Genomic DNA, 24077 nt, shown 5'->3' with positions numbered 1-24077 from the left:
CTGTTGGCCCCTTAGAACAGGGCTTCCTTAACACACATATAATGCATTCAAACAATCTAGTCATGCAAAGTGACATCATCCATGCTTTTAACACATCAACTGTATTCTCAGATCACACTTGCTTGCACACAGGCCATTCTGGAAATGGTGGGATGTAGTCAACTTGCTAGAAAAGGCACATGTCCATCTTTATGCTTGTTAGTCTAATTAAATGTTGGTGTTTGACATCTTACAGTCAAATGTGTTACATTCAGCATGGTTTATATTATTATAGCCCTGCAAATGTGCAGATACAATGATGTTTAGTTAGTTCCAATGTGGTTTAAACATTTACCCTATTTTTGCTTATTATTAAAGATAAAAAGTAATGCAAAGGTGGGTATGGTATGGTAGATAAGTAGGCCTCACAATAATTTGACTAGCATACCTCAATTTCTTCTTAATACCACCAGTTTCAATATGAGTCGGTCAAATGTCAATACATTTATGAACAGTACAATAGCTTCGTTGAAGAGGCACTAAATGAAACCAGGTCAGAATTTGAGTCATTATAGGGAAAGAGGGGGGAAGAATGTCTCTGGGCATTTCTTCTCTGGAAAGAGGGAAAGGCTTGTCACAATGAATTTGAGTGTACTGTCCCTTTTGCCTGCAGCAAGTCACAGAACCCTGCAATTCTCATGTTGCTCGTCATAATATCTGGCAAATTGTTAAGTCCTTCAATTAATCTAATTACAAGCTAATGGCGGACATTGGCATTGCAAAAATACTCACACAAGGACAACTTCACAAAAACAAAGTTATACCCCTTATGTACCTAACCTCTTAATCATGTGTTTCTTGGATAAAAAAGATGCGCAAGTAGCAGAGCTGTTTACCAATAGGGAATAGAGTCACAGAGAAAAGAAGCTTTTTATGTATTTCATCAAAAATGTTTCTGAAAATGGGTGCCTGGGTAGCTCACCTGGTAGAGTGCGCCCCCATGTAAAGAGGCTTAGTCATCGACGCAGCGACCGCAGGTTCAACTCTGACCTGCGGCCCTTTGCTGTCTCTCACCCCGCTCAAGTTTAAGTTGTCCTGTTGGAAATTAAGGCCTAAAATGCCCAAAACATTTTCTGAAAATTATAGCTACAGCAGCCAGAGTACCAACACAACGCACTCTGAGTCACCAAAGCAATACAATAAATATTCAAAGCCACCAACTAATGCAACCATTAAGACAAAGTGCTTTGCTCATAACTGAGTCACAAGCAGAGAATGGTGTACAGGAAAGAAACATCTTCCAAAATCATAAAATGAACCTTTTACATGTTCCTACAAAACAGTGTTAGTTTATTGCCTCTACTCCACACAGGATGAACCCTTCAAATGGCTAACAGACAGATAAGTGGACGTGACAACCATTGACTTTCAATAGCTTGAGGCTAATGCTCTGTGTTGAGGCCTCGCTTGTTTGAACTATAATGACTCCCCCTACAGACCCCTGTGATAAAACCCTCACTGTAACTCACATTTGTCTTTAGATTACACAGGACATGACATCACATGGGAGCATATGACAAAAAAAGAAAGTGCTGCATGTTTACTTCATAATTGTTTACTTTAGATGACAGAGTGATAGTTTTATGGTTTTACGACTGAGATTTGTTTGTGTAAATATAACAGATGAAGTGACGCTAAGCTAAGATAGCTATGCGAGGCATTGGAAGGGGATCTGCTTAATACTGATGTCTTAGCAACAGTTTTAAAAAAAACGCCGGGCACTGATATCCCATCACTGCTTACAAGCCTTAATCCCACTTTTAGAAGCACAAGCAAGTTTTATTTTTATTTTAGTCAGAAGGTGGAGGCTTGGAGTTAAATATAAACATGATAAACTCTTGCTTTCATGTAGCGGGTAGGCTATTTGCCAGATTTGTCTATACTGTATGTCCAAGCCAATTCTCACATACACCATGTTGTAAATCACACAGTGAAACATGTAGAATGTGTAATCATTAATAGACATAGACATATGATTACACACATTACCAAAAAAAAGCATTTCTTAACTGTTTATTTACATGTAATTAGTCATTGTCGGGTTTAAATCCTATAAAGACATTTCATTATATACTGTATGAATGGAACTAGGCGATAATATGCCAGTTATGAAGGAGTTATAAAGGAGCAGTGGTGTAGTCTACCTGATACGCAGGTATACGCAGTATACCCACACAGAAAGCTCCAGGATTTCCATATACCCACTTAAAAATGCCCAATGACAATCAACAACATACTTTCTATTATATTTTTGATATATTTTGAATTGTCATCTGTGTTCTTTTTCTTCACATAGGCTAAATATATATTTCCACCGTAAATTGGTGCATTAAAGCGTATCCAAATGCACCAAAAATGAATGATAAGCCCCCCCTTCCCCAAAAGCAGATTCTGGCCCAGATATATAGGCCAATATACTATACAGTACAGTATATCCACTACAATACATTATACTACACCACTGTAAAGGAGGAGTTATAATTGTTGACAAATACAATGGTAAAGACTAAAAATGTCCTTACAACTGCTTGTAACGACATTATTGTGTTACAAACACATTTATTTAATGTTAATACAGCTTTAAAATGCTAAATAGAGGGGTTGATTTAAAGTGTCTATTCTTTGCTAATGATCCCGATTGGCTATAAGAATCCTGACTATTTCTGGCTTTAGATTGTAACCTTTTAACAGATTGTCGTGTCTTAAATGTTTTATTATCAATACTTAAAAAGTATGATATGTAACACATGTAGTGGTTTCAAAATCTAGTTAGTTATTACTGTGTCCAAACTGGTCACGTTATATGGAGGACTGCAATAAGAGTCATAGGAATGGTTATTAAGCATTCCACTGATTATTGTCCAATTTCGAAAAATTAAAAGAACTTACAAATGAATTAAGTATCCTATTGATGAATAGGGCAAATAAAATAAAAAAGATGTTTATAAAAAACAACAACATTAAAACAATCAATAAACATTTCCATGACACCTTTGGTCCTCCATTACGCACCTCTAAATTTGACTTGTTTTCTTCTTCCCAATTCACCTTTAGCAGCTGTAAAAACTTGAGAAACAATATGAAGTGGCTAGTAAGATAATCAGACGACAAGCAGGAAGTTTTTAACAGGCCGATGTGCAAAGTGACCAAAATGAAATACATGTCAAATACATGCCAGGGTCAGGTTGGCATGCGTTGTGTTATTTCGTTGTCAACCCCAGTCCTGCTGCAGTAAATTCATATGGAGTATGTTCCCCGTAGAGTAGATGGTACATCAGCCTTTGCTGAATATAAACAAGATGATTGTAGATTCTTCACCCTGGTCAGGATCATAGCTGTCACTGGAATTTGTTAAATGGCTTCTATGAAGTTAGGATACTCTTATAAGGTTTTGGTTTATATTTGTCCTGGACTGCTTGTGCAGCCAAATGTTGTCCAGCATGCTGTGCCATATCAGAATAGTAACCAAGATATTCTATACTATTACTGACAAGTTTGGCTTCACATAGGGGTTTTAAATGCCAGGATTATACACAGAATATTCCTTCACAGGCAAAAGGTTTATACTACTATACTAGTCAGTAGGAATAATGACATCTGATATTTTAACCTGTGAAACAAATTAAACAAATAATGTGTGGCATTATGATAAACAAATAGCAATATAAGTGAATTAAGAACTGAAATGTACGTATACAGCCCAATCAGCTCCAAAATGTACACTAAAGTGTGAGATAAGAAAACTATCTGCAGGCTTTGCAGTGTCTGCCGGCGTCAGGGCAGAGGGCACAGCTAGTGCATGACATGGTATTGCTGATTCCAGGCAGGTGCCATTGCTGGTGTAACACTAAACTAATCCAAGGCTAATCAGCAGTGGAAACAGTACAAACTGACCCGAGACAATCTGGGGCACCTGCCTGCGCTCGCACTGCTAATGTGAGACCCCGACGAAGATACTTTGATTTCATGCCTAGTCTTTTCCCCCTGGATCTCATTATGAGGTCATCATGAGGCCATCTTTGCTGGGAGGCTAAGCACAGAGGAGACAACGAAACTCGGAGACACATAGAAGTGAACATGACACTGGAATTTAAAACATTCTTGTAAGGCAAGTTGAAACCCTTGGATCCATTAATTTATTTATTCAAATCCATAGATTGTATGCCAGTGTAACTGTATATGTTCCATTGATGTTTGTTGTATGCTGTGCTGTAATTGTTGCGCTCTGTTTTTCAGCAGTATCAAAATATCAGGAATAAGCGATAGTGTAGTTTAACAAGGCATAACATCTTTATTGTTATACACATAACTTCATCTCCAAAGACTTTGCACAAATCAGTGGGGTAACATGAACCTTGAGATATCAAAAGTCTCCCGCAGTTCCTCGTTATATCTTAAAATAACTCAAACAAGTACATCTGCCTTTCACATCCCCAAATGGTGCATACAGTACAACCAATTAGAAATAAAGTATTTTTTTTTCCACTGTCAAACATTATCATATGTGCATTACATTACCAATTACAAACAAGTTATATTCATTGTCAAAATACAGGTGTGCAAATTGTTAGAAAAATACCAACTCATACCAGATTCTGGATTGTGCTCTGTAAAAATCCTTACAAATAGTATATAATAATCTATATATAAATGACTCCTACATGCAATGTTGCATTTCAAAAAATATCCCATAAACAGGCTGTTTTGTTTAACCCTCCGAAACTTCAGTCTTCACCATGCTCCTGTGAAGACAGTTAAAACAAGAAAAGAGGGTGTAGCAAAGAAAGGGTGAACAATTGTTATTTAATTCATCACATTTGTAATATAACAATGTTTTTTTGAGTAATGTAGTGTCTTGGTTTGCTTTTATTGTCAATGCCACATCTTTAATATATATTTCATTGGTTAGTTATGTGGACAGTTTGCAAACATCTAACTGGCTAAAGCATTCTCCAAATGTAACGTGCTGCTCATTTACCAGACAATAAAGTCAAGCTGAACTGAATTGCAGCAAAGAAAACCTAGCCATATTAAAGCCCTTTTTATGATGACCAATGCTCACAGACACATCAGTTGTTCATTGAATAAATAATTAACCTTCGTTGAGATGACAGCAAATGTCAACCATATAAATAACCACTTTTAAAATCAAAGAAACTCATGCCATACTTGCAACAAAGACTACAAACAGCTGTGATGAGGCTAGTTCAAAGCATGATTCAGTTGATGACAACAGTCAAAGTATCCCCCACACGACAAAGTTAAGACAAGGATGGCATCTCTTCCCCTCCCCCCCTTCCTCATCTTTTTCTGAGGTAAACAGTAGTACTGTTAAAGACTTTTAAAGGCATCTCTCCTTCTCCCTGGTGCCACATTCCCCATGGCCTCAACCTGAATAAATTCTACTTCCACTGTCCACAAGACTGTTTCGATCCAGTCTCACAAGCACGCAAGGGCCCACAGAAGCAGCTGCGTGAACTGCGTCTTTGCATTTTACTGGTATACTGAAACATTTAAAGCAAAGAATTGAATGAAGGAATTCAAGCAAAATGGTTCATTGACATGTGCAACGAAATTATTTTCCTTCTGATTTAATAAATAACATAAGACATTTGTTACTTCACTCTCACAGAGCTAGGTAGCTTTAAAATTGTGAACCTCCTTCCTAAACACAATGCCCGCTGTTCAGCGACACCCTCTATAAAAACCAGGCTATTCAAATTATGAGTCTGACAAAATAAATGGAACATAGGATTTTTATAATGTACAACCCTCCCCACCCCCCACCCTCCCTCTCTCCTTTTTTTTTTTTGGCAAAATATACTATAAGCTTTTCTTTGAAAAAATAAAACATATTGCACTTTCAGTAACATGAATGTGTAATGTCAAATTACAACTCCATTGTTAGAAATGAGTGACATTTTTAAAATAAAAAGGGAAAACAGATGTATTTACTCATTTTTGAGAGAAGAAATTTCCTTTTCAACTACAAGCATTTGACTGCAGGTAACCAACATTCAGAGAACAACAACGAGCAAAAAGCTACAATAAAACAGAAAACAAACAAAAACAAAATGTTAAAACTGTACCATGCACGGGGAGTGTTTCATAGCAGTGTAATCTTGGGTTACAATGGACGGAGCTCGAGAAAGCTGCGGTGATGATTGGGTAAACAGAGTAAGACTGGCTAGTGACCGTGCGAGCACTGACAACTGCTGGCAACGGCCGTGCCCAGTTTCCTGTTGCAAGAGTGGTGTGAACCCCAGAAAACGCTCTGAACACCCGAGCATGTTCCCGCTGCGACTATTCTCCCCCCGCCCCCCCCCTCACCACCCCCGGCCGCCGGGCTCACATCTCCTCATCAAAACGTCAGATGGCAAAATAGAAAGGCAGCTGTTTGCTCCCGTCATCTAAAAGTGCATCTCCACACTCTTCCAGCAAAGTCCGTCAGCCCACCGCTATCTCTGCCAAGGCAGTGGGCTACAGAGACCAGTGCTTGGGTCAGCACACGTGTGGGTTTCAATTACTTCTTGTATGTTTGGTTGCATTTTTAAACTTTTTTTTTTTTTTATATATATCTCACTAGACACGACATTTCACCTCAGCTTTCAGAGAAGCCAAATCAGTGCTAATTGACAGGGCTGGCCCTAAAGAAGGCCCATGACAGGTTGGTGGTAGTGAAGCCTTCCTCCTGATTCTCTTCGGTGTCACGCTGATTCCTAAACACCTACGGCAGCTCCCGTGTCTCATTGGCGCCATATTCATTTGTCAAGGCCGGCGATGCAACTGTACCGGTTGCCATGGTTTCACTGCAACATAAAACAGAATTGGCTTCTTGTCACATTTCAGACACATATTGTGGCACACTAGACACACAAGACACAGAGTAAAAAAAGTAAAACGTGTCTAGGACAATTAATAAACTTACCTGAGAAACAGCCTCATCATGTCAGAAAATGGACAAATATAATTGCAAGGCCAATATTCAGCAGCATTACCATAGCAACAAGGACCGAGTTAGGACCCTGCAAAAAATGACATCATGATAAAGATCGCATATCACATTATAATCTACAACAACAATCAAATAATATGTACTGCCCATCTTCACATAACAAGGTTATTAGGAACTATTTGAATAGAAAAAAAGTAGGCGTATCAAAGCAATACTATACTACAAGAAGTACATTCTTCTCATCTAACTCTCGGCAAGAAAGCGAATGAGCATATTTCCCAAAATGTCATTCAAAAATACCTTTTTCTATCCTACCACGGAGACTTACTGTTTCTTCCATGTTTTCTGCAATCTCCATACTGGCTTTCTTTGTGTCTGCGAGGCTCTTTGGCTTTAGGGAATCCTGCTTCCTGAGTTTGGGGTCGCTCTTGCTTTCCCGTAAGGAGGCTGGCTTAGGAGGGGGGATACTATAGGATTTAGGGGGTTGTGGAGGCATACGTGCCAGGTCCAGGATACTAGGCTCTTCTTCTATATCCTCCTGACGGTCCGGCGGTGGACGGACCCTTGCAGGGGCCTTGACGTAGTAACTGTGGTACTCACTGTGGACCTCGCCATTGACTGGAATTGCAGGAGGCTGTGGAGGAGGAGAAGATGCTGCGGGAGGCTGCTGAATTTTAGCAGGTTTAGGTGTAGCCTCGACGTGCACATGGGAAGCTTTGGGGCCATCAGTGACGGATGGCTTTTCCTCTTTACTCAGCTTTCTACTAGACCGCTCATCCTTGCTGGTCTTATGACTTGCCTTCTCTTCTTTGCTTGTCTTGCGGGAAGGTTTTTCCTCTTTGCTGGTTTTGCGACTGGTGCTGTTGGCGAGCTGACCTTTCTTCTTGCTGGAGTGAGGCGAAGGGGGAGGCGTGGCTACAGGGCTGGTCGCAGGGGAGCATGTAGGAGTGGTACCCTTGGGGAAGAAGTGGGGAGAGTCGCTTAGGGAGTTGTCCTTCTTTTCAACAGGGACCTCTTTAATCTCCACAGGCTCCTTTAGTGGTTGTTTTAAGTAGTCAGGACCTGCAGAGGTGAGAGAGGTGACACACATTAACATAATTAAATAAAGTCATAGAGCAAGGATATATGTCATCCCTGTTTACTAGTTTGGTTTAGTTGCAAATTGGATTTTTTATTGTGCAACTGATTTTATAATCAGATGTGTTTTTAAAGAGAACTTTTTGGGAAATTGACAAAAATTAGATGAAAAGATTGATACCATTCTCAAATCTGAAAAGTAAATATGACGTTAACACCAGCAGCCAGCTTAACTTAGAAACAAGAATGGAAATGAGAAAATGCTAACATGGCTCTGTTCAATGGTAAAAATCAGCCTACCAGCACCTCTAAAGCTCACTACTTAACATTTTATATCTTGCACACTACATATAACGTGTTAATTAGCAAGCTTTCGAGGTGCTGGTAGGTAGATTTTGTAACTTTTGGGCAAAGCCAGGCCAGCCATTTCCAGTCTTTGTGATAAGCTAACCAGATGCAGGCTGTAGTGTTCTCGTCTCACTCTCAGCAAGAACACAAATAAGCATTATTATTCTTTTTTCAAAACTGTGGTAAGTGTAGCTTTCTAAATTTCTTGGGGTTTCAAAGATAACCAGGGATTTACCTCAGAAAAACAATAATGTAGCTCTGTGGCTTGAATATAATGATGATACATGAGAGGCACAAACACCTGCCTAGCTCATACATATATGATTATAACGTATGCATATGCATAATTATAACAGAGGGGCACTCTTAATTTGCTATCGATCCTGCCTGACTGTAGAGTTCCACCGCAAGCTACATTTAAATTAGACCTGGCCCTAAGCACAGTTAGAATATTCATGAATCAACAATATATATGCAATCATTCTGCAAAGACTGGGGGAGACAGGGTGAAAAAGACTGATTAATGCAGGGGCACAAACACCATTTCACAAAGGAAGCCTCCTCAGCAGGCTCATCTGTATCATCAGCCATTCTCTTTTATCAGTATTTTGTTTTGCTGGAAAGGCCCTTGTCACGTTGATTCTCAGCATCCAACCAACATGGCTGTACAGATAAAGAGAGTCGACCTCAAGGTGCAGTGAGGCCTCTTATTTGTCAGGGGAAGCTCATACGGTTTCTCTCCATCAGGAGTTTATACAGTGAGGTGATGGGTTAGTGGACACAGATAGTCTAAAGATGAATACTACTGCAACTAGACTAAATGTGCACTCCTCTTTTAACTATATGCTTTTAATTTTCATTATAGACATTACGTCCTCTAATGTCTGGACAAAAGCTCCTTAATCTGAATGAAAATGCCTTTTTGCATGCAAGAAAAATGACACTTTATCTGACCCTTTGTTCTGTACTGAATTAAAATTAAATAGAGACATGAGGCTCTTTGTTTGCCTGTTTTTTTCCCCTTCGCCTAAATTAGACGGTGTCAGAGTGACTAAAAGAGGGACAATGCCGCTTTGTTTGAAGTACATCAGATGGTATGAGCAGAGAAGGATCCTCTGTATCCCATATAGCCAATTTGAAATAGAGAGAAATAAATCTAGAAATTATAGACAATCGATTTAATTTATTTTTTAAGTAGAAGGAAATACTGTTTTGCTTGTTTTTCACTCCTTTTCACCCCCACTACAGATAATACATACATAGTCAGCATAAGGTGATGTGATTTTAATTTTATTTTAGTGTTCATGTTGCTGTGTTCAGTATTGACTGTTTAAAAATGGCTTAATCTTAGAAATCAATCTAAAGGATTTACAAGTCGCCTCTTATATGCATGTCACCTATTAAGTATGGCACTGTAATTCAATGGAAAATATATCATATTGATTTAGATTTGACACTTATCCCCTCCAGGAACAATTGTGCAAACATCAACTCCAAGTGTATCCAATCCCATATCAGCATAAACGGCCTTATCACAGAATTTTTTGGGCCTAAGCGCTCATAAGCCCAAAGTAATTGTCAGCTGCGTGGCATTTCTAATTTGTTTCATAACCGCCACAACCAATGAGACCCACTACAAAGAGATTGGGGTGGGGGGCATTTGAACATCTGCGGGGCTTAATATATCCGCCGAGCTTAATTTCACACCATAACTCAATAAGAGTTGGGGCTTCGTAGGTGGGTGGACAGTTTTACTCTGTTTGGGGACAGATTCCTGCGAGGGGTTCCAGGCATTTTCTGAATGGTTCTTGCTACTAAAATGACCCTTAGCCTCATACTTACATAGAAGTGCAACACTGGCAGTCATTTAAAACTACTTCCACAACGACTCCAAAACCTGATGAACATGCATTTGTGTGTGTGTTTCAACACTATAATTTTACTTTGATTAATCAAATTACTTGTGGTTCTTTTGTAGATACTTTAACATGTGTAGATGTTGTTGTGATGAGTGAGTGAAGATTTATTAGATGTACTCCAAGGAATCCTGCCAGGTCAGCTGGAACATATACTGGGACTCAATTACCCAAATGGCCAAGGTTTCGTCTATTCTTCATGTTCATCCACAGCACATTTTCTGCTCCAGTGCGCTCTTGGCAAAACACGAGCTGACACACACACGCGGTGTGTGTCGTTATCACATCGGTTGCCATTGTGCTTCATCCTGGAAGATTTATATGGGGACCGTAGCATATACTTTGTAATATAATGTGATAAACCCCAGAGTTGAAAGGGTATTCATCCTGAAATATCTATTTTCACCATTTAAATACTGTTTTCGATGACAATCAAACACTGGCCAAAGGCTGTTGTTGCTATGAATGATGACAGGTCTTGGTTGCTGCTTTGCCTTTACATCTTTGTCAGATGCACAGAGCAGTCTACGGGGACAGAAATATACATTTCCTAAGGCAAACTATTTGCTTTTTATACATCAGATATAATAGCATGTCTTCCAAGTGGTAGGGCATGTTCCTGGTTTGTGTTCTTTGTTTATTATGCATTTAGTTCACACTTATATTGATATACCATGTTATACATGTATAAGTCTAAAGTTATATTTAATATTCATGACAGATTTTCTCTTTCTTCCACCTACTCACACTGGCAGATGGGCTGGGGGGAGCTGGCATTGTTTAGCCAGATTACTTCCGCTTCTGTTACATAGGGGGTATTTACGTGCAGACTACAGTAGTAGTGATAATGATCAAAACCATGATAAGGCTCAAAACTGGGCTAGTAATGAGCATGTAAACACACTCACTTACATTGGGAACCATTTTTTAAAGATTATTTTTGGGTTTTTTTCACCTTTAATGCACAGGACAGCTAGATGAGAAAGGGGGAAAACATGCAGGAAATCATCACAGGTTGGACTCGAATCCTGGACCTCTGCGTCGAGGCATAAACCTCCTCTATGTACATGTGCACCTGCTCTACCAACTGAGCCAAACCAGCCACAGGATTGGGAACCATTTTTAAACAAAATGTTTTTGGGAAGTTTGCTTTTCATACAAATCTGATCCACTTTTCTTTCTCCAAAAAATGCTTTTGAAATTTGAAAAGGATCAGATCATGGTATCCTAAAATAACTGATAGGCTATATCCTTGAAAGAAGTTGGTGCATAACTTGGAACTTCAGCTGAACTACTGTCTTAAAAGTTACTCCACTACACCTGCTGCTATGAATGTAAAGCAGCACCTGCTCATGTTTGCTTTTCAGCCCTGACAGGTCCTGGCTATTATGGTTCCACCTGGTCCAAGTGTACCTTGACTGGGTCAAACAGGAGCGGTGTGGGATCCCTGCTGCCCCCCACACACACACACACACACACACACACGCACACAGAAACACACACACACACACACACACACACACACACACACACACACACACACACACACACTCAACTGGTGACCTGCTGAAGGAAGGAGCAGCTGCTCTGTGTCAGCCCTGGAGAGGGGCGACTGCAGGGCCAAGCTCCTCTCAGTGCATAAGGATTTCAGCTATGTCTCCATTAGACCACAGTGAGCACCCATTGGCACCAAATATAGCCCAATTAACGTCACGACACAGACCACGCCTAGCTAACCCTTGCTGCTCCCCCTCCAGGGTGCTGTGTGTGAACCAATCATAAAGGTCAGGGTTGTATTCCCTGTGACCCTTTCTTCTCTTTTGAAATACAGACTCCCAATCTGGGTGATAATCTGCTATGAGTCTGAAATGCCAATTACAAACAACAAGGGGTTTAGACTCCCTGGTTGTTACTCTAGAGGACTTATTAGAAGCTGTGGGATGGGGGTAAGTTGGAATATTTCCACTGTAGAGGTAGACATTGAGGAAGCAAAGCAGATTAGTTTAGGAAAGTCACACAAGTTCTGTCTAATGGTAGGCACTCAAGTTAAAAGAAACTGGATTTTACACTGACTTGGAATAGTTTAACACAGTACATTTTTGCGTTGAGGTTAACAGTGGCGGTCATTTTGTCAGAAAACTGCAAATAGGGGAAACCTGCCACCAGCAACAAACCCACAAATAGTACCATATTCTGGAAGAACCTAAATTATATAATAACTTATGTAAACTAAAACTTTCCTAAACTAGAAATAAAATGGGATTGCAGGCTCCTGTCTGGCTTCACGCTTACGTAACTGAATGTTTAAACCCTGCGGCTCAGATGTCGCTCTGCGCAATATTATGACGTTGCCCATTTTCTCATTCATGATCTGACTTATAAGGCAAGGACACTCTCCGCGCAGACTTGTGAACCCGGTGATCACTCGGCCTGCCAAGCATGATCGCCGTTTTCCACAACACAAACAAGCCGCAGGATGTCTCTGGCCTGGGCTGGCCATTTCTGCGGCTTAGTGGGGGGACGTGCTTGAATGGGTCCTATTGTCAATCTATTTGTCACCCACTATTTTGTGGTGGCTTTTGGCAAGGGCCCAAGGTCGGCTAACTTTTAGGCCTAAATATATTACAAACAGTGGAAGAGGCAAGGCTAGTATAGATCTTACACTGTAAATAAAAATGAACAAAAAAAAGGTATGACATGGTTCTTCTGGCACTCCTATTCATCCAAATGATGGCTGAAGAACAATTTCAAATTAATTCAATTTATGAGGTTGCTTCGTTGAAATTCTTACAAAACTTATAACCAAATACTGCCTTATCTGGTTAGTAGATGAATGCTCTCTCTTAAGGTAACATGTTAAATTTAGACAAAAAATTGTCTAAATCTGCTCTTTGAAAATCCAAGAAGGGAAAACAATAAGGTAATGCTACATTAAAAACTCACTCTTTTGTGATGTTGCCCTCTTTGTGCCCTTGTGTTTCACCTCTGACCCCACCTCTTTGACAAAAAACGATCGGTACCCCTCACTGTTTGTGTAGTATTATATGTCTTGCCTTGTTAAACTCAGCTTACCTTGTAAATGGACTAAACAGAGTTGAGCTGACACACCCAAAGCTGTGAACTGCTGTATAGTATGGCAGTGTGACTGTTAAACCTCCAAGCAGAGAAAAGATGAGAACTACTTGGTATTGGAAGCAGCAGATTTCTTCGACCTCCGCACACATACTATACCTGCGAGACATTTCTACACTCCACTAAAGCACAAGTTTGATATGATCTGAAAAACTAAAAGAACAGAAACATTTCAGCAAGTATCTCTGAGTTGTTACAACAGGCCTTTGAGAGCAAAAACTAGGCTTCCATCCAGAATACAGTTCCCTGCTACAAAGCAGCCTCTACACACGCAGGCCCCCAATTGTGGTGTCAGAAGTCATCCTCAATACTTCTCTAGTCTTCGGTTACAGTCCTGGTACACCGAAACCTACACTTTTGTTCGCCCACAACAAGCTCATTACTGACTCAGACACAGCCTGTGTAAACAACTCTAAAACTGTGCAAACATCATTATTCATACAAAGTACCCAACCTCTTACCAGTTACCCAATTCCTAAAAACATGGATTGAATGGACAAATGGGTTGCTCAAGATGGGTGTAGCTAAAAAAAAAAGATAAAGTGGAGTTAAAGGGGGGATTTTACAATAGCTTGGCTGGGTAAATGTCCCACTGTCTGGGGTGACCACTCATGTGTTAAAGGCCCCCCTCCAGGCCTCAGCGACAATCTTAGCAAGGACTGCGACTTCATCTCTGGGTCAGTCAAGACCCTGTCTGAAAACCTTGTGTAAAACCTTGTTTGCATGCATAGCCAGCCAAAGGTTTATGGAAATATAGCCACTTAAAATATAGTCTTGTCTAAAGTATTGTATTTTGACCTCCCTAACCCCCTCAGTGCACCTGATTCCGAGTGTTTCTTTCACATTCAGACAGTGGGAAAGTATCTAGACACGTATCCCTGCTAAGGCTGTGTGATGTCCACTAGGAACACGCTTTAAAATATCAGAAATGTGTTGAAGGCTGTTTGTTGAAGGTTACCTGGTTGGTAAAAGTTGGGGGAGAGCTCCCTAGCAACCGCCCTGGCAATTTCTGAGTCATGCACAGCAGAGATGGCGGCCTGGTCTGCAGCCTCGCTTTTTGTCCTGGCATGGGCCGTTCTGGAAAAAACAAAGAGACAATATTAGAGTTGCAAGGTAACTCTGAAGTAGGACATAAAGAGAATGGAAACCACCATGTCTGAAGGAAGTATGGTAGATACATAGAAACATACACAAACAGCTAGTTTACTGGTCTGTGTCTGCATGCTACCATTTTACCCATGACACTTACATCATCATCGGCTTCCCTCTACTATCTTTTTCTCTTTTCTCGCTCCTCTGACCCTCCATCCCTCCCTCCTCCTCCTCATCTTTGAGCTGTATCACTTAGCATGTTCCTCTTGGGGATAACATAACACCTCCCCTTGTGCTTCTATCTCAAATCTCCAAATCCTGATTTTCCAAATGGAGCGCAGCCACATTCAAGCAAGACCATAATCCAGTCTGGAGCACTGCACACAGGAGCAGTGCCCAAAGGGCACACCCACCCACACACACACACACACACACACACACACACACACACACACACACACACACACACACACACACACACACACACACACACACACACACACACACGTTAACACATCATATATCATATCATGTATAAACAGCAGGTGGTGTAGTGGACGCTTGAATCCCATGCCAGTCAGCACCAAAAAAAATTATAATTTTAGTTGACAGAATAAGGTATAAAGCTAATAAATACATTACAGTAATAAATAAAAGTTTTTTTTTTTTAACTAAATTTCATAGATCTTCTTCTACGGAAGGTTTTGAAAGTTTTGAAACCTACTCTATAAACCTTCATCTACAGTGAAAAAAAGTGACATTGTAATGACATCAATACGTAGACATGCCTTACTGTAATACCACCATGGGCAAAACCTGCATCCACATCTATTATACTATGCTGCTGAAAACCAAAAGGCAATGGTAATACATTCTGGAATCAATGTGGGCATAGCATTAGCACTGAGAGGTATTATGGGAGTGTACCATGGTGAGACAGACAGAGGCCTGGGGGTGACTTGCTTTACAAATCCCTTGAAAACTCCACTGAAAGATACTGTACATGAAATAAATAATGTAAATCAATAAAAATAAATGCTTGTGCACATGCAAACAAAGAACTATAAAGAGTATATGCACTGGCGAGGGAGGATTTTACAACCACTGCTGCCACCAGACTCCCTTCAAAAAAGACCTAATTATGCAACAATATGAAACGCATTAGTTATAGCCAGTGGATTAGTCACTTAATGTATGAACAACTAACATGACCAGATCCAGATGGGTTGTCCAAGTATCACTCTAAGTATTGACAGCTGTGCCTTGTGCCCTGCTTAACCCCACTCATCCATCTCCCTCTCCCTCTTTCCTTCACTATCCCTTCTCTCTTTCAATCAATGTTCCTGTTTTTTCCCCGAACCTTCTTTATCTGTCTATTGATGCTGCATCTCCTCATCCTTACTCCTCCCCTCACTCCCTCTGTCTTTGTAAAGTGTGACCTCAAAAGACAGATGTCTCTATATCAGACTATACTTCTCTGTCCTTGGACTTTGGGCTGTCCTGTTTTTGACGGATTGGGACAGTGAGACATTAAAATGCATGAGGAGCCATATGCTGGCGGGAGAGACTGACCGTTTCCTCTCCAGAAATAAGTCCCTGCATCACCCACAGACAAAGGACACACTCAGGCTGTGTTTACAGCCTCTGGAAAACACTGACCAGCTGCAGATAAAAATAAGATTTAAGAAATTATAAGTATATCACACAATGCTTTGCTTCTTGCCATGAGTTATTACAAACACGTAGGAATTTCACCGGTGGGGCTAAAAGCAGCTTCACTAAAAGCAGCTTCACTAAAAGCAGCTTCACGATCTTACTTAAAAGCACTTCCTTGTTAAAAACTGACATTAAAGCATTCCAGTTACATCACACCACTGACATGTATACCGTAGACATCCACACATGCTTCCACAAGGACATACAGTACATGCTTCTATTTCTGAAATGTGTGAAATGTGCAGGCAAATGAAAGGAGCCATGAATGTATAGCGTGCCCATGACATATCCTAAGGATCTTAACAGTTCCCTTTAGGTAGAGTGGGCATAAAGTCATGGGCAGACACAGGAAGCGATGTGGACTGTTCACAGACAGGATGTCTGGTGGTGGGAGGTGACAGACAGAGAATGATGGGAGTAGAGGCGTTATAGAGCAGTGGAACAAGAGTGAAACAAAAGGCGAGAAAACATGGGCATGTGGAGCGTAGAGACGAAAAGGTTGGTTGGTTTTCTTCAAGGCGTCGGACAATTTAATCTTTTAATCAAACTAACGGACTGTTACATTTGCAATGATTTATTTTTTGTCCACTTGGGGGCAGTGCAACAAGCTGTACACAACATTGACATATTATAGTCCAATATTCACATTAGCTAATTTTAGTTATTAAATCTGTTCGCCAGCTAGTTGCTAACTGTGTCTGTGCTGTGTCAGTGCTGGGCAGGTCACGTACAGTGAGTTTATCAGAGCCTTTTCATTGAAAAAAGCTGCCTCAAGTGATTAAAAGCATCGCAGATGAGAGTTGTGAGAGTGAATCAAAACAGCTGCGGCTGTAAAACCAAAACAATGAGTGGAAAGATGATAAAAAGGTTTGTTTAGCTGAGGGAAATTGCAGAGTAAGGGGATACTTCTCTGTGGGTTTGTCACTACGAGCAACCCCTTTCACATTACACATAGTTAATTGATCCATTGTTAATGTAAAAATATTGCGCGTAGCAGCTTTAATATGAATTACCTATGAGATTCTGGCTTGCAAAGCCCATTGAAAGTGTGCAGAAACACGCATGAAGACACATTTTTCAGGCCAAATTATGTAATGCATCACACATTCAAGACAAAAAAAAAAAGTCTGGGTAAACAACAGTATGCAAGCTCACGATTGACCTTTGCAAAAGTTTTAAGTTTTAGAACTTGTCAGACAGTCTGCACCCTCCAAACTTGAAGCCGATCGGTCTCTGAATATAAAGCAACACCTGTTCCTGTCTAGTTTTGGGGCTCTGCAGGCGGTCCTGTCTGGATGAGTGCTGGGGATGGGTCCAAGCAAATCAAGGTATTTGAATCCATAAATGCACCTGCTGGCACAAATGCAAATATCACACACACACACACACACACACACACACACGCACACATACACACACACACACGCGCACGCACGCACGCACACACACACACACACACACACACACACACACACACACACACACACACAGGTTTGTGGCACTATCTTTGTGGGGACCCGTCATTGACATAATGTATTTCATAGCCCCTTACCATAACCTTAACCATCACAACTAAATGCCTAACCTTAACCTTTAGCCTCACCCTAGCCTAATTATATCCCTAATCCTACAACCAAGTCTTAACCCTCAAACAGCCCTTTAAACTTGTGGGGTCCAGCATTTTTGCCCCACCCACAAGTATACTGGACTCCATGTTTTTGGACCCCACGAATATAGTTAAACAAGCACACACACACACACACACACACACACACACACACACACACACACACACACACACACACACACACACACACACACACGCACACGCACACAGAGTTTGTAGATATTTGGACAAAGTGTAAAAGGAGACTTTGAAGCAATTCCTTTTGGACTGAAGCCCCACTTGAGAGATGCTATTGATGAAGGCCTGGTGAGATCAATGGTTCATTACTGTGACAAGTGAATTGTGTGAAAAGTGTTGAGTCAGTTTGGCAGTCCATGCGGTGATTTCTCTCTGTGGAATGTGTGTCTACTGTATGTGTTTGAGATAAAGGATGAGGGTGGGAAAATAACAAAGAGAGAAAAGTAAAAACACAAACCAAGAAAAAGGTATGAAAATGGAAAGGAGATACAGAGAGACAGAGCTGGAGAGAGATGCATAGAATGAGACCCTCTAAAGACTCCTGGGTATTTAGAACTGCTGAGTTATGCATCTCAGCCCCTCTAATTTTACTGTTGGGTTTAATTTCAAACCCCAACTCCAATGTGGCATAGTGCATCTGCCTTTAAAGTTTTTCATACCTCGGCCTCCCGCAGAATACAGTATGTGTATTTCTGTATTATGAGCCTGTTTGTGTGTGATTGTGTGTTGTGTGTGCACATTTTCCAGAGTGAAGCTTCAGTCCATCACTCCCCAGGCCATGGCCTATTTGAGGAATCTCCCTCACATATGCTGACACAGTTCTGCACCCCCTTGGTGTCTTGGTCCCCCCCACCCCTCTGCCCCCCTGGTAACTGGAATGCTGACTGGCACAGTATATAATAAGAGAGAAGATAAATCTTGACTTTGCCCAGGGTAAACATCAGCACTCAACAATCTTCCTTTAAACTCCATCACTCTCTTTCATCGCCCACGACCAAGAGCTAACTACTACTATAGAGCAACAGATATACTTTTCAAGATCATGCTCCATTTGGGCAGTGATGCTCCTGTTCTCAGTGCACAAATCTGCTCATGAAAGGATATTATACATCAACAGAAATTACTGCCCTGTATCTTAGCCAAACTGTCCCCAGGTCCAAAAGAGCAGCACAGAACATCACAGAAAGTCTGAACAAATTAGCACTTAGTCTGCCCTGCACATATCTCTTATATCCGTGCAGGCCTGCTATTGAATTCCTGGCTGGTGCTAATTCAGGATTACTCAAGCATGACTAACACCATTAGTGGTTAGCTAAAACCGACTCTGAGATTATTCAGGAATTATTCCTGGGTTGAGGTCTGGGCTCACATTACCAGGGGCTGTAGTGCTAGGGGACAAGGGCTACAGCAAATGAGGCTTTAAATGGGAGACGAAGTGGCTGTTATTATGAGATAAGCTAACTTTATCCTGAAGAGAGAGAGAGAACTATGATGCTGTATAATGAGAATATGTGTGCATGGCCATGTACTGTACTTGAAGCATTTTAGATCTCAGGACATCCTTGTGGTTTGGCAGGCTAGGGCTCTGGGCTCATTCCCCTGCTTTTATATCCTGTTACTCTATTCAGTAAAAGTAGATATATGCATGCCCAAAATAGAAAAGCAGCTTCTAAGATCAATTAGGCTTATTGAACTTTCCCCAGCAAAAAAACAGGCACTTGAATAATGTGTGTGGCGCAACTATATGGAAAACACTTGGAAGAGTGAAAGAATAAGGCAGGATGCAGGAAAATAGTAAGGAGGGAAAGACATCACTGTGTCAAGGAAGGGAAACATCTTTACTAAATGCATGGCACTGTATGACAAACTTAAATGAAACGACTATTTGGGAAATACACATAGTCGTTTTCTTGCTGAGAATTGGATGAGGAGATTGATAGCACTCTGTCATGTCTATATGCTAAATATGAAGCTACAGCCAGCAGGTGGTTAGCTTAGCTTAGCATAAAGACGAGGAGCAGAAGCAGCTAAACAGCTAAGCTTGGATCTGTCTGATGGTTAAAATGAATTCACCTACCAGCACCTCTTAATCTTACTAATTAACAAGTGATATCTCTTTGTTTTAGTTGTACTAAAACCCCATTTGAAAACAGGTTGCAGATTTATGCTATGTTACATTATAGCTACTAGCTACAACTAACTTTGAACAAAATCAGTCTGCTAAGCTAACCGTCTCCTGGCTCTAGCTTCATATTTAGTGTACAGAGAGTGGTATCAGTCTTCTCATCTCTTCGCAGGAAAGCAAATGGTAAGCGTATTTACCAAAAATGTTTTCATAAATTTGTGAAAACTAAACTATAATATTATTTCATGCCATGGAGTCATTTTTGATCTGTATCTTAATGATTTAAACACACACACAATCCATTTTAATACATTGTGTTTACTCATGATACAAAGGCTGAACTGGCAGGAAAACAGACTTCATTTCTGGGAAGAAGAAAGAGTAGAATCCGTTTTGATTAAATAGGGGAAAAAATCCCCAAACTCTACTTACATTTTTGGTTGTGGATTACAAACAGACCTAATCTCCCACTGGTGTTCTCTACTCAGGAGCTCTGCACTGAACCGTCCACTGAGACCTCACCTGGCCTTCATCCAAAAACACATGGTTACAGGTACAGCATGTGTGTGTCTGCCTCTGTATCAGGATGTAAGTGTGTGAATGTGTATAGGTACTCAGAAACTACTGAATTACTGTATTATAATAAATACTGTGCATGTGTTTGTGTGGTACATGTTTAGAGCACCATTATGTTTGAAGGTCTGATACGCTCTCTTCTGACGCCTTATTGGTGTGTTGAGAGAGTGACACAGAATCCCTTGCTGAGATGATCCCTCTGGTTTTGGTGAAGGGCAATGGCAGGGACTCAGACCTCAGCTCTGTGCTCTTTGTGTCAACACTTCTAGTGAAACATGGCCACAGCTGATAGAGCTAATGACACAAAGAGAGAGGGGGGCGATGGTGGTTAAGCCATACACTGCAAGGAAACAGGGACGTAGTATCTGTGACGTTTTGAAGCTTGGATTTGATTTTACTGTTGCCTTAGTTTTTGTTACTGTAGGCAGACGATCCTGAGAAAGAAACAGCAACTATTAAAGCTGAGACACCTGTCAATCAAGCCAATACAACCCCAAATGTACACTTTTTAAGCCTTAGTATTGTCCAAACAAAGCTTAGCAATTTAAAATCACCACCAACAACGAAAATGAAAACATTAGGCTAAAGGACACTTCTATATGCAGTGGATTTAACATGTTACTCATTTTAGAGATTTGCAGTTCATATAATTATTGCCAATTACAATCACTGAATATAGTTCACAGTTCACTGTAGTGGAAACAACACTGAATCAAAATTGTACTGGTGAAAGAACAAGGCCTTTTTGGATTAACTCCAAATCTAACTCTGAAGAGAAAGATAGAAAATCCAAAATGATAAGTAAAATGAACTAGGTTTGTAACTATTTTCGTTATTGGCAATTTCTCTGATTTATCGCTTAATCGTTTCATTTATAAAATGTTAGGGTAACCAAATCTGTATTAAATGATGTGCGTATTGGCGAGAAGACCAATGTCCAATTCACGTTAAATACAGTTTCTTTGTAAATGTCGTTCAGTGTCTCCGCTACGTTCGTTGAGTCTTGGAGAGCAGCTGACTCAGTTTTTAGCAGCACAGCGATCCCTGACCTTATGTTACATCACATAAACGATTACGATTCAGTATCAGGAGAAAAAGGTGCATCCTAACCCTATGAAATTTTCCAGAGTCCAAAGATTTCAAATTTAAAATGATATGACACAAAGAGGAATATTTGGCATTTTTGCTTGACTTTAATTGATTAATTATTCAAATTTGTGTTGATTAACTTTCTGTTGATTGACTAATTGACACACTGACTAATTGTTTCAGCACTAAAATGAAATGAAGCAAAACACTCAATAAAAAAAACATCACTTGAGTCAAAATTCTAAACAAAAATGAGGATTTTAAAGACCAGATTGTCCAGGTTTTATGTTTCTGTCAGGCAGCATCTGTCTTTTTTTACACTCAAAAGCTGCAACACACATACTGTGCCCACCGACACACACAGCACTTTACTGATCAAGACATGTTGTCACACGACTATGCAAACATTACACACCTACAACATATACACATCCAAACATGCATACATGCAAAAGCTTTTGACCGACACCTTAGAAAAAATTGCTACCTCTCATGCAAATTACTGTGTTAACTCTAATTTACTCTCACACACACACACACACACACACACACACACACACACACACACACACACACACACACACACACACACACACACACACACACACACACACACACATCAAATCTGCATGAGAAGTTGAAAGTGAGACATGCCATAATGAGACCCACTGGGAATCAGTGAGAATAAAGGACACACTGAGGTGACTTGGTAGTGTTGTATCTTTGATAACCAACTGGAACCAGACACATTGTTCAAGCCTTTAAAAGGATGAATAAACACCATGTTGAACTAAAAACGCCTCTTCACTCCACTACTTCATAAAGAAAATCAACAAATGGCTGACACGATGATGACGGCAGTGAGGCAGTAACCATGGAAACCACCAGAGACACTTGAGCAAGCTGTCCAACCAGGCATCTGGCCTGTATTAATGAATTTGCAAATGAACAAACCCACACTACAGCCTACTGTATGGGTACAATCTTGCACTCCCTTGCACGTACACACACATAATACACACACATAAACATAACATAAGATGTGATAAATCTAAGTGTGCTTTGGCAGAGTGAATACACTTTAAAAGGTTTACAACTTGGCTGAAAACAAGGACAAGCAGGTACAGAGAAACACGCACACACAGACACACAAACAGCCACTCCATGGTGTGTCTCATTTAACTACGAGGCTCAACATCCGACGCTGAACCTGTGCGAGTAAAGGTCACATTGCCTAGCAACCACTTGAGCTTAAGGAATAGTTTTAATTATGGTCTGTGCTCTCTCCTCCAATCTCCTGCTACCATTCTCCCCACTGTCTGCACACAAACACACACAATCATATACACACAAGCCTCAATTTCCTCTTCAGTGCTAAGCCAAAAGGAGCATTAGCATTAGGTCCACAGCTGAACAATTGTGATGTAATCTTCATCACATTTAAGTTTTATGGCTATTCCATGAGCTAAATGGAAGACCTGTCACTGATAGTAAAAAGCCAACTATTATGAAATGTTTTACTGTCATCGACTGCAACTGCAACCATATATGGGTTGAGTTCTGCATCATTACAATAATCCAGTGGATTATTGTGAAAAGGTGACAGTCGTCATTGCATAGCCATGTTTACAGCCAAACAGATGCATTATGAAAACGGCCAAACATACAGTATCTACTATGCATGGGATAACAAGAGTGGTTGCATGCTTCACGAAGGGATTCAGTCAGTGTGGAAAAGCAATACTCTGAATCAACAAGAGAAGTGATAATTCCATAATCCAATCCGTGAACATCTGGAGTGAAAGCAGCCTAGCCAGCCAATCAGCGTGGCTGAACAGATTTAGCAGGGCACATTAGTATCCAGAGGTTAAAGACACTCTGCTGCAGTAGCAGGTACAATATAAAAACCCGGACAGATTTTAAGAGTTGCTTCCGGCGACACAAACTGAAATGACAGACTCACTTTGGGCCTCAGATAAGCCGATGCCAACTAAATTATAATGGCTAAATCTGTTGTTTCTACCATTCTTTATTTTTGCATTTCAAAGACATTACAGCTGGTATTTCATGTCTGTTGACTGTGGATATGACATGTATTTAATGTTATGTATGAATGGGCCTGGCTGATATAAGAATATACTGTAAGACAATACCAGTCATAATTAGATAGCTATCCTTTTATTAGGCCATTGCTGATAGTACTGTGCATCAGTGAGCTGATTTATGGCAGTATTGACATTTAGCATTTTTCATCAATGTGATGAAAAATGTGATTTTCAATGTGATTGTTTTAAATTCTGCATTAAAAAACATTTTCATTTTATCGATACACACACTTTTAAACTGAATTTCATTTATCTTGATTAG

The 24077-nt window shown here is 40.4% G+C and overlaps 1 protein-coding gene across 2 annotated transcripts in view; it reads right to left on the bottom strand.

Annotated features, from left to right (window-relative positions):
* Positions 1-6586: 6586 nt before the first annotated feature.
* The window catches only part of jph1a (junctophilin 1a), a 29486-nt gene continuing 11995 nt past the window's right edge, over positions 6587-24077 (bottom strand). The window contains exons 4-7 of one of the 2 annotated variants that reach the window (XM_078280856.1): positions 14426-14544; positions 7323-8056; positions 6968-7064; positions 6587-6848 (exon numbers count right to left, since the gene is read on the bottom strand). In XM_078280856.1, the coding sequence (XP_078136982.1) occupies positions 6984-7064; positions 7323-8056; positions 14426-14544 (934 nt within the window). In that variant the 3' untranslated portion in view covers positions 6587-6848; positions 6968-6983. Of the gene's footprint in view, positions 6849-6967; positions 7065-7322; positions 8057-14425; positions 14545-16138; positions 16222-24077 lie in introns of those variants that run through there. The other variant, XM_078280858.1, reaches the window with a different exon arrangement.

This window comes from Sander vitreus, chromosome 22 (assembly GCF_031162955.1).
Source record: "Sander vitreus isolate 19-12246 chromosome 22, sanVit1, whole genome shotgun sequence".
In the NCBI taxonomy this organism is placed as follows: Eukaryota; Metazoa; Chordata; class Actinopteri; order Perciformes; family Percidae; genus Sander; species Sander vitreus.
This window is presented reverse-complemented; position numbering and strand designations above follow the sequence as displayed.